The sequence below is a fragment of the Sphaeramia orbicularis genome, chromosome 16 (assembly GCF_902148855.1).
Source record: "Sphaeramia orbicularis chromosome 16, fSphaOr1.1, whole genome shotgun sequence".
Lineage (NCBI taxonomy): Eukaryota > Metazoa > Chordata > Actinopteri > Kurtiformes > Apogonidae > Sphaeramia > Sphaeramia orbicularis.
Genome location: NC_043972.1, coordinates 26,849,446 through 26,862,007, shown reverse-complemented (window position 1 = coordinate 26,862,007; position 12,562 = coordinate 26,849,446). Strand labels below are relative to the sequence as shown.

Below are 12,562 nucleotides of genomic sequence, written 5' to 3'. Positions count from 1 at the left end.
AATAATTGGTTACTTGAATCATCCTAAAAGCACTTTTTACTGTCTGAGAGGCAGATGTTAGTTCCTTTGTTGGGATTGCACAAAAATAATGATGTTAGTTATGAACTAATAGAATATGAACAAACAAACAAAAAATTGCCTTTTTAACAGTATCATGATATATCGTGATATATTGTTTTGTGATCCTAGTATTGTGATTTGTATCGTATCGGAAGATTCTTGCCGATACACAGCCGTAATCATAATAACCTAGAGATAATGAAAACTGTAAATTTGTCTCTTTGTTTTAGTGTAAAAAAAAAAAAGTAGAATTACACAAAAATGTTTACATTTACAGACTACCCTTTTACAAAAATGTGAATATCTGAAATGTCTTAAGAGAAGTATGTGGAATTTTAATAATATTCTGCCTGTTATTTAATGTTTTGTGTATTTGTAGATCCACTGTGATCTTTAAGTTGTGATTCACACGTATAAATGATAAACTAAGGCGTAATATTGTTAACACTGCACTTATTTTACTAATGAATTTTCAGGTTGTACATATTTGTTCATGTTATGTTCAAGTACAATTCGCAGATGTAAACATTCCCGTTATGGAATTTACTTTTTTCACTCAAAAGTTCTTATCCTGTTATTGATATTATTTTACTGGTCCGGCCCATTTTATATCATATGAGGCTGAATGTGGCCCCTGAACTAAAATGAGTTTGACACCCCTGATTTACAGACTAGCCTTTTACAAAAAATGTGAATAACCTGAAATTTCTTGAGAGAAATATGTGGAATTGTACCAATATTCTGCCTCTTACTAAATGTTTTGTGTATTTGTAGATCCACTGTGGTCTGTAAGTTGTCATGCATATGTATAAATGATAAACTAAGGCATAATGTTGTTAAAATTGCACTTATTTTTTTCAAAGAATTTTCAGGGTCATATTTGTTCATGTTATGTTCAAGTACGGTTGATAGATGTAAACACTGTCGTTACGGAATTTGACTTTGCTCCACTCAAAAACATAGAAAAAAACTTTGGAGTTGACATTATTTATAAGTTCTTCTCCTATTATTTATATTATTTTACCGGTCCGGCCAACTTTATATCATATTAGGCTGTACGTGGCCCCTGAACTAACATGAGTTTAACACCCCTGAAATATGGTAACTCCACTGGCAATGAGTTTCTACATAACATTTAAAAATGATGTCCTCCAATCACACGCTAAGGTTTAAATTTTGAATATCAGAGCATTTCTTTGAGTGCCCTATAAAGGGTTAAGGAGGATTGTGGAAATACAATGTGCAGCTGCTAATGTGAAAGTGAAAAGTCAGTATTAAAATGTGTGTTTCCACAGGACGAATGGTGTGATCAGGTAAAACGTCCACACTGTGCAAGACACAATAAAAATTCCCATTTTATATGTAATAATTTAATCAAGTATACTGTATTTGACAGTACAAAACAACATCATACAGTCAGAAACACCACAAGGCACAGTACAGCAGCACAGGCATATGATTTGGGGCATAATTAACCCATTATTACATGTACCACAGGGTGAAAACAAGTCATATGCTGACCTGTCTGGAAAGGGTTAACTGGTTTCCAGATAGTATGTTTTTTTCCAAAACATAAAGGTTCATAAGAAGAACACCTTAGATGGAATTTCCATGTAGTTGTCATTAACATCCTTAAGGCTAATATGCATCAACTTCACAGTAACAAAGCCATAATCCATATATATGTATATATGTATATTTGTGTTTTTCAATATCGTACAGTACATTACAATACAAGCCCCTCTACATTACATGTACATTACACAGATATACAACTTAAATGACTTTTATTGATTACATTACACACTATTCATCTGCGGTTTAATAAAAAGCAGCTTTTGAAACAGTCTTTAATTTTGTGAATAAGGTTTTGTAAACCATAAAATTAAAGCTTTATGCTTTCTGGAAACAAGAAACAGGACAGTTGTTTACACATCACCATTTTCATTTTTCTAAGAGTATAAAACCAAAATAAATCAAATAAATTTTAAGAATTTGTTAAAGTGACTGCTACGTGCCAAAACAACTGAGCTCTGCCCATTTAAGAAAGAATCCCTTGGCAAATATTATTATGAATGGAAGAGATATCTGTATTTTTTACGTCATTTTTAGTCTTTGGATGATTAAAAACTATGGCGATGGTTTTGAGCAAAACCATAATTCAGAAGCTGACGCATCTTGATTAAAGTGTTCGTGTACGTGTTGAGGTTGAACGGCTATGGAGCAGCGCTAAACTTTTGAAGTGCTTTGGAAAGTGAGCGTGATAAATAACTTCAGCATTGATTTTTTAAAATATATATATATATATATTCACCCATGAGAGCATTACTTGTTAAACACACTTACTAATTCGTACCACTGAACATCACACAGCTGTAGTGCTGCTCAGATTGGGTTGTTTCAGGTCCAACCAATAAAACCAAAAGCAGGAACCCAATGACAGGATGAGACCTTTATATTAAGAAAATCAATTCTATTGATTTGACGATTCCTTCATTTCAGTGATGAATCTTCCAGTAAAACAGTCAGGTAGCGTTTATTCACATACTTGTTTTATATTTTAACATTAATTATGTCGTTTTGGTTTCTACATATAGCAATGATTTTGGAGAAATGTTCAAAATAAACAGCAAATAAGTGGATAAATAAGATATGCAAGGTACGTGGCTTTGTTCAAATTTGTTGATGATAAATATTTAAGAACAGTCGCTCAAATACAACAAAAAATACACTAATGATAATAGTGGCTTTGTAAAAGAAATTAAAAATATTAAAAACACTCTAATTTGAGATTTTTAAAAATTTTTTTTTTCAAAATAAACATTTCCTGGTCCAGTACTACAATATCTACTCTTTTTGTACAATAATAAAATATGTATGGTTTTATTCTACTTCTGGGCTAAAAGAAATATGATGATATTTGACATTTTACTAATTTTTTTTCAGTTTTACTTTGACGTTGACACAAAGTAAAGTAATTTATTCTGCACTGTTTTATCAGTAGCGTTCCTTTTTTTTTTCTTTTTTTTTTTTTCTTGTTTTTTAGACTGTGACAAGTGCAAAGTGATAACCAACGGGCTAAAAGCTGCATGGTGTCCTTTAAAGAACAGTTTATGTTTATGGAAGTGACAGGTTGAACACAACGGTACCTGCTGTACTGACTCCGTCTCACTGGTGTGAAGGGGGTCAGTGCACGGGTTCATACATCCACTATTAAAATAAAACTATACTAGAATTTCTGTGTATTTTGTTTTGGCACTTTAAGCTTTCTTCTCACCACCACCACCACCACCTCTGTGAAATCTTTAAATGGCTATTTCTCTCTTTGTAGCTCTTCAATGCTTTGCTGTGCATGTATACTTTCACCTCGTGTCCATACTCTCATGCTCTCTCACTCTTAAACTCTCTCTTATCTCTTTCCCTCTGTCGCTTTCAGACCACCAACCAGTGATGCAGCTGTAGAAAAAAAAAAAAAAAGCATGAGATAATTGTTAAATAAACTGTACGGTAATATGCGCACCAGTTTGATTATAAATAAACTGAAATATGTGATGTAGGTTAATACATAAGAATCAAGTCTTTACATACCGTGAACTGTCGAACCTCCCCGTTGTCTACTAAATGATGCTCCGTCTCTGGGGTGATGGCGTAGGCCAGTCTCTGTTACGAGACAAAGATAAAAGATTTTTAACCCTGTACAACCTGACTAACCACAAAATTCCATTTTTTTGGAATTGAAATGTTTATTAGCCCTTTAAACATAATCCAAACCAAAAATTTTGCCATATCATTTTGTTTATAATATAATTTTTGTATCACGTTCAATACATTTTTTATTAACAACAGCGATAACTTTAGATACAAAATATATTTTACCAATAAAATGTTAAAAATATAGAACGTTTTGTTTTTGTTTTGTTTTGTTTTGTTTGGTTTGGTTTGGTTTTGGGGCGGGGGGGGGTTGCCATGAAACTTTTTACAGCCTTTGTAGAAGCCAATAATGTAATAACAATCGATAACGTCATAACAGCCGGTAACGTAACAAATTTGCCATTTTTAAAATGTAATAAGCCAATAACGTAATATCTGGCCAATAACATAATAAAAGTCCTGAATTGATAAGATAATAGCTTTTGGCCAATAACGTTATAACTTATTACGTTATTGGCTCAGTTATTACATTTGCAAAGATTTTTTTTTACCAGGCCAATAACGTAATAACCAGCCAATAAGTTATAATTTTATTGGCCAAAAGTTATTACGTTATCGGTTCAGGACTTTTATTATGTTGTTGGCCAGATATTACATTATTGGCTTACTACATTTCAATATGGCAAATTTATTACATTATTGGCTGTTATTACATTATTGGCTGTTATTACATTATTGGCTTCTACAGCCTTTTTATTTCCCTTGAATGGCAGCATTATTTCAATATTTTTAAATATTTTTAAATTTTCAACCAAATAACAAAAAAAATGTTCTTCTTACCATTTTTTTTTTTTAAATTACCAAAGGCTTTCCTACAAAATGTGTGTTGGATGATTTTACATTGGTGGCTACGAAAGTGTATTGCATTCACATGAAAAAAAAAAAATCAGCTCTGTTTCTCTGAATTAATAAGATAATTATCCCTTAATTATGAGATTATTATCTAATTTTTATTTTTTCATAGAACCGTTTCTTGTAATTACGAGAAAATTATCTCGTTAATTCAAAGCCGATTTCAATTTTTTCATGTGAATTCAATAAGCTTCCATATTGAGGTGCCTGCGCAAAGTCAACAATCTAATAACAATGCCATCTACATTACTTAAAAACATAAGTATCTCCCAATGTCTCAAACCCAAACCAAAATAAAACTGAATTAAATGTAAAAGTCGGGGCATGTTTGTTTCCTGCAACGGAAAACTTCTGCTTGAATAAAGAGGTACCACTGTCCCACTGACTCAGAAAAACAGAGCCAAGTTTTTTTATAATAATTTTTTTGTCATAATTACAAGATAATTACCTTGTTAATTCAGAAAAACAAAGCTGATTGAAATTTTTTCATGTGAATGCAATAAGCTTCTGTAAGTGGCCATACTGAAAAGGGCAACAACAAAAAACAGCCCATCCAGTGGCTGCAGTGGGATGATAATCCACCAGGGGGCAGAAAACAGGTTTTCAAGGAAAGTACTGATCTTGTTGATAAGATAAAGGTCTCAGAACCGGGCGTAGCAAATATGATACAAATGTTTTTTTAAGGTTAATGTGGAGTTAAAATGACATTTTCAAAACTCGGCAATAAAAAGGTTTGTAACAATGAAACATAAAAACACATTTTTGCCAAGAATGGGAAATTGTTCGAACTTACGTCGCAGAACTTTCCGGGAAGCGTGCACAGTTTGTAGATGGCGTACAGAGGCACCATGGTCATTGAAGACATGGCCAGACACCACCCCACCATGTTAGCCCATGGAGGAAACATGTAGGAGCCGTAGTTTGGAGGGTTGAATGTGGCAAAACTCACCACCACCATAAACTACCAAAAAAACAAAAAAAGTTTCTCATATTTATAAGTGCTTTTTCTTTCAAAGTGATAAGTTGTCCTAACATACTATTAATCTAGTTATAGGAAATAAGCAGATTAGGAGGTCCTTTTTAAATTTTTCACCCTTTCTATCTTAACCCTTTCATGCATGAATTATGAGAACCTTAATTAAGATGTTTTTTCCTGAGTGTTTTTATTCTTCTTTAGGCATGAAAAAAGCAATGTGACTGAATTTTTTTTTTATGAACCTATTTTTCATGGGGTTACAAAAACGTCCAGTCAGCTGGACACCATGCATTTACTGACATACTGTGTGAAAACTATGAAATACATTTTTTAAATGCTGCTAATCTGTTCTCACATTTTAACATACTAGAACCTCCTAAGACCCAGCAATGCATTTTTGTCCTCTGCAGGGGACATGAGTTTTACAGCTTTATTATTTAAGACCTTTCGATGCACTTAAGTTATCCACTCCTTTGGCGAAGTTAAAAAAAAAAAAAAAAGTACTTTAAGTTTAAATTATTCAGAAATATTGAATTGAGATGGTAGATGTGTTTTTGCTGTTGACTTTTTTTTTTTTTTTTAATTTTGTTATTATTATGGTGTGAATGCTCTCTGCTGTACACACTTAAGTTGATGTAAGCAGTGTATTAGTTGAAAAGGATAGGCAAAAAAATAAGTTTTTGCTTCTAGCCTATTCCTTTTTTGGTTTTTTATGTTTATTACAATTGATGTTATGAGTACAATGACTGATGTAAAACTAAAAATAAATTCATTCGTTCATCCATTAAAAAACAAAAAAACAAAAAACAAAACAAAATGCTGTCCACTGCAAAGAACATTCCATAAATTAAAAAAAAAAAATCTATCTGAAAAAAGTGTTGCATCATGCTGTTTCCAATCAAGACAATTATTCAATGTAAAAAAGCCGAAACTTTTCCTTTCCTAGGTCTCAGGAGGATAACACTAGTTATTACTCATTCAGATATGCCCAAAAAAAAAAAGTAAAAAAAAAAAAAAAAAAATCCCTGTTAATTACAGTCTAATAACAATTAGCAATTGATTTACACTCAAGTATTTTACTGCAGATCAGGTTTATCAAGAACAAGAAAGTTACAGTAATGGTATGAACTGCAGTGTTTGGGATGATGCATAAGTGTCCACTGTGTTGGCTGATATGGAACTAAAACAACAAAATCCATGAATATACAAGAGAACAACTTTGAACAGCTGTCCGCTGTAGTGACCACTATGCATGAAAGAGTTAAAGATTATAAAGTTAATACATGAATGAAAACATAATTCTGAATTTTATATTACATTCCTATGATTAGATCTCTGTAAATCCTACATAGTTTATTACCCTTCCTAGATTAGGGTTTATGATACACAAAGTATGTACTTGTACTGCATGTGCATATACTCACCAGAAGGAAGCAGGGGCTCACAAATTTCCAGCACAGCCTCCAGTACATGCCTGGACGTTGGCCGATCATCTCCTCAATGTCGTCACTGAAACGGTCGACTCCTAACACAGAGAAAGAATTAGTGTTGAATCAAGTAACGATAGGGGCTGACAGCAGAAGTACACTAAACACAGTATTCATCTGATGAACCTCCTAAGACCCACTGTCCACATTTGTGGACAAGAGTTTCACAACTTTATACAAAAAAAAAAAAAAGAAAAGAAAGCTGTCCACCACAAAGGACATTCCATAAAAAATGTAAAAACTGCATCTGAAAAAACTGTTGCATCATGATGTTTCCAATATAGGCCCGTATTCAATAAAAAACAAAAAAGCTTGTACTTCGCTGACATTTCCTGGGTCTTAGGAGGTTAAAACTGTTATTAGCACATTAGCATAGTATAGTTCTGTCACTGGGACTGAATATTGGAACAGTTTACCTCTCACCATAAGAAATTCACAATCATGTGCCTCCTTCAAATCACTACTTAAACCACTGTTTTTCAACCTTGGGGTCTGGACCCCACATGGGGTCGCCTGGAATTCAAAAGGGGTCACCTGAAATTTCTAGTAATTGAAAAAAAAAACCAAAACAACCAAACAAAAAAAAACTTACTGATAAAAAATATATGATGAGTTGAAAGAGATAATCCCAATACATAACAGACAAGACAAACTGAAGCTGAAACTGAAGCACTGTGGTTCTGTTTATCTTTCAAATGTTCATTGTGGTCAGTTTCAGATGCTGCAGCTCTTTCATAATTCATAGTTTGAGTTCTTGTTTGTTCAGTATTAATTGTCAGCCTTGTAAATCCAAGCTGGACTGACTGTACATATCCTGACCAAGGAAAATAAAATTCTCACTTTGTGCAGTAATCTACACCTGGCTTTTCTGTCTCCGTCCATAATAATATACATTATATAGACTAAATGTCCTCTAAAATTAACGTTTAATTGCAACACAGTAGAGCAAACTATTACATCATCAAAAACAAATTAATTTTAGCAAAAATTTCCAGCAAAAGTCTTCGTTTAGAATGTCTGTGGTCGCCAGAAATTTGGGATGTTAAAATGGGGTCAAGAGCCAAAAAAGGTCGGGAACCACTGACTTAAACATTGGATGAAGGTAAACCAAGCCTGTGACCATCAGTAGATTGTCCTCACTGTGTTGTTTTGTGTGTTTTTATGATGTTTTGTCTTTTGTTAATTGTCTTTCTTGTCACCTGCCTAGGGACTACAGATGGAAATGAACACGGTTGCTACAATCTGGCATATATACAGCTGCAAATGTTGTAGATGTTCATTCATATGCACTGTCCCTAAGAAAGAAAGAAAGAAAGAAAGAAAAAGAAAGAAAGAAAGAAAGAAAGAAAGAAAGAAAGAAAGAAATAGTAAGTCTTCTAAATATTTGATCCGTACAGGTTTACACATGTACTTGATGCCTGTTCTAATTAAAAGTTGTCCATGACTAAACTCATGCCACTCATTTACAAGAACCATTCCTATTTACATTTACAAAAAGCCTATCATACTTTTTCCTCTCTCATCCCACTGACTTCCAGCCTCTGGGCATCTCTCATCGCACAGGACCAGATCCTTCCTGACGAGCCAGTATTCAGCACAGGTAATTGCACTTATGTAGTGGACAGCAGAGCGAAAGACCACAGTGTCCAGGGGTTAAGGGCTCCTGTCAGCACTTAAAGAGAATAGGAAAAGGCCCAGTAAAGCCTTAGGCTTGATTTATTTGGCTTGCCAAGGTCAAGACCCACCAAAGTGGGGCAGAAGTCTGACCCCACTGCCTGGGGCCTGGTTAGTATTTAGCCCTTTATGGATCCTTCTTCAGCAGACATGAGACATGAAACTCAATAAGTTCAGGTCAACCACACTCTGACCTTCAGATTGCCTTAATAATATTTTGTGTCTGCTCGGTACAAAATTGAGGTCAGTGTTTCACACCGTAAAAACCTGAGTCTATGTTTTTAGGAGGAGAAAAGCCCATTAACTGTATGCAGAAACAAAGGCTGATTTAAGGGCATTTGAAAAGTAGACATGATATAGAGCAGGGGTGTCACACTCATTTTCTTCCAGGGGCCACATTCAGTCCAATTTAATCTGAAGTGGGCCAGACCAGTACAATAGCATGACCAGCATGATAGCCAATAAATAATGAAAACCCCAAATTGTTTTAGTGCAAAAAATGACATTCAATTTTGCCAATATTTACGATTACAAACTACCCAAACAAAAAGGATATGAATGACCTGAAAAAAATCAAATTTGTTAAAAAATATATGTACAATTTTATCAATATTGTACCTCAACTTATCATTTACACATATGCGTTACAGATCAGATTTACAAAGGCACAAAACTTTTAGTAACAGGCAGAATATTGTTAAAATTGCCCTTAATTTTCTTTAGACATTCCAGGTTGTTTATATTTGTTCAGGTTATTCCCCTTTTTTTTGCTAAAGGATAGTTTGTAAATGCAAACCTTTTCATAATTGAATGTTTTTTGCACTAAATCAAAGAGAAAAAATTGGTGTTGTCATTATTTATAGGTTATTATGATATTATTTTTGAGCTTGATGCACTAACTTGCACTTTGCAGATTCGTCCCGCAGGCCGGATTGGAAACTTTAGTGGGCCGGTTTTGGCCCCCGGGCTGCATGTTTGACACCTGCGATGTAGAGCATTAAATGAACTGTCAACAGAAACTAGACATCTGGAGAGAAACTGACTTCAGAGGTCACTCCTCTAATCACCCGCTATCTACAATCCAGCTATTAGACAGCTGACACCGGTTCATGACAAATAGGAATTGTCTCTTCCTCAGCTGCAATTTTCTTTATTTGGTGGTTCACCAGCGTTTGGTGAATACAGAGGAAACACTGATAACAGGCAAACCTCGGGCTATTGAAACTGCCTGAACCCTCATGGGGACCACAGATACGGTATATTCTTGTATCTTAACAATACATCCACAGGGAGACTGAAGAGGCAAAAACCATTAGTGGGAATAGACCTTCTTGGTGCAGTATCCTTATGACTAATAGAACGATGTTGCATTGAGGCACAGCACATCTATACTCACAGATTTCTCATCAAACCCCTAATATAGCATCAGCTTTTCTGGCCATGAAAACATGAATCATCTTCTTTCTACTTCCTCCTCTCATCTGTCCATCTTTCTCACCATAGAACCATGCAATGCCAATGGCTTCAATAAGCACTCCAAAGAGAATCGATGTCCCTGCTGCAAAGTGGTCGAGCAGAGTAAACACGTACATCCCACCCTGGAATATGAAGACACAAGAGGAGACATAGGATTTAATATAAAGGATCTGGCATTTCTAGGACTTATGGTATGTTGGTCAATTAAAGATACTGAATGGGTTATAAAAAAAAAATAAATAAAAAAAAAGTAATATTGTAAAAACACTGTAACAATAGAAAATTTCTTCCACTGTCAAAAAACTTGCAGTAACATCATTTGAGTATCGCAGCCATGTGGAATAAAAGTAGCATTAACCCTTTCATGCATGAATTATGAAAACTGTAAGCAAGATTTTTTTGTCCTCAATGATTTTATTCCTCTTTAGGCATGAAAAAAAAACAATGTGATTTAATTCTTTTTATAAACCTAACCCAAAAATATCCACACAGCTGGACACCATGTGTTCAGTTTTTTGAGGCAAAGAAACATGCATTTATTGACATACTGTGTACAAACTATAAAATAAAAACATTTTGAAATGCTTCTAATCTGATGTTTTCTCACATTTTAACATACTATAATACCAGTTATTACTCACTCAGATAATGTGCAAAAAACACCCCAACTTTTTGTTAAAAAAATAATAATAATAACAATTAATTACAGTCTAATAACAATTAACAACTGATTTACACTCAAATATGCTACTGCAGATCAGGTTTGTAAAGAACAGGAAAGTTACAGTAACGGTATGAATTACAGTGTATGGGATGATGCATAAGTATCCACTGTGTTGGTTGATATAATAATAATAATGGATTGGATTTTATATAGCGCTTTTCTAGACACCCAAAGCGCTTTACATTATTGATCCATTATTCATTCGCTCTCACATTCCCCCTCTGGTGGTGGTAAACTACATCTGTAGCCACAGTTGCCCTGGGGCAGACTGACAGAAGCGTGGCTGCCAATTCGCGCCTACGGCCCCTCTGACCACCACCAAACATTCATAAGCATTCATACACTAGTGTGAGTGCCACTGGAGGCAAGGAGGGTGAAGTGTCTTGCCCAAGGACACAACAGCACATGGACAGAACGGGATTCAAACCGCCAACCCTTCGGTTATTGGATGACCCGCTCTACCACCTGAGCCATGGAACTAAAACAACAAAACCCATGAATATACAGGGGTTGGACAAAATAATGGAAACACCTTCACCTCAAGATGATAATACCCCAATCCATACAGCTAGAATTGTTAAAGAATGGCATGAGGAACATTCTAATGAAGTTGAGCATCTCGTATGGCCGGCACAGTCCCCAGACCTCAACATTATTGAGCATTTATGGTCAGTTTTAGAGATTCAAGTAAGACGTCGAGTTCCACCGCCATCGTCTCTAAAAGAGTTGGAGGGTATTCTAAGTGAAGAATGGCTTAAAATTCCTTTGGAAACAATTCACAAGTTGTATGAATCAATACCTCGGAGAATTGAGGCTGTAATTGCCGCAAAAGGCGGACCTACACCATATTAAATTAGATTTTGTTGATTTTTTAAGGTGTTTCCATTATTTTGTCCAACCCCTGTACGAGAGAACAGCTGGAGAATAGATGTCCACTGGAGTGACCAGTATGCATAAAAGGGTTAACATGACTGCAGTGAGCCTACGTGGTATTATACTTACATTTGTAACACAGAAGAGAGAAATGAGGAAGGTGGCAACAACAATGAAGAGAGTGAAAAGTTCTCTGTGCTTGTGGAGGAATTTGAACTCATCAATAAGCCCGGTGATGACCGACTCCATCCCACCCATCTGCAAGAGAAAAAGTTAGACATAAACATATAATCAGTCAATGTCAAGCTGCGAAGTCAGTGTAGGCGTCTAATCTTAAACAGCACGATCGCCACGCTGTAACTCCAAAAGAACTCACTATATAGTATACAGGGTTCCTGCAGGTTTCTACAAGTTACATTCAGGACTTTTTAAGACCTTTTTAAGACTACTTTGAAGAGAACTTAATGCTTATTTCATGGCCATACATGCAAAAATTCATGACTCCTAGAATTTAGGAAAATGCACACAGTAAGCAAGTCTCTGTTTCTACTGTGAAGAGAAGACTTCCAGTTGCAGGTTTGATGGGTGGAGTTGCAGCAAGAAAGCCATTGCTGAGACTTCAGAATAAGAAAAAGAGGCTTACCTGGGCCATGAAACACCACCAGTGGACTACTAAAGAGTGGAAGAAGGTGTTAGGGACTGATCAAACCTGCAACCATTCAGTTGGAA

General features: G+C 35.1%; 1 protein-coding gene across 2 annotated transcripts in view; it reads right to left on the bottom strand.

The window, feature by feature from the left end:
- Window positions 1-3,104: 3,104 nt before the first annotated feature.
- Window positions 3,105-12,562, bottom strand: part of slc6a3 (solute carrier family 6 member 3) — a 56,158-nt gene continuing 46,700 nt past the window's right edge. For both annotated transcript variants that reach the window (XM_030158951.1, XM_030158952.1), the window contains exons 11-16: window positions 11,963-12,091; window positions 10,259-10,358; window positions 7,024-7,124; window positions 5,417-5,584; window positions 3,649-3,720; window positions 3,105-3,516 (exon numbers count right to left, since the gene is read on the bottom strand). In XM_030158951.1, the coding sequence (XP_030014811.1) occupies window positions 3,493-3,516; window positions 3,649-3,720; window positions 5,417-5,584; window positions 7,024-7,124; window positions 10,259-10,358; window positions 11,963-12,091 (594 nt within the window). In that variant the 3' untranslated portion in view covers window positions 3,105-3,492. The remainder of the gene's footprint in view (window positions 3,517-3,648; window positions 3,721-5,416; window positions 5,585-7,023; window positions 7,125-10,258; window positions 10,359-11,962; window positions 12,092-12,562) is intronic.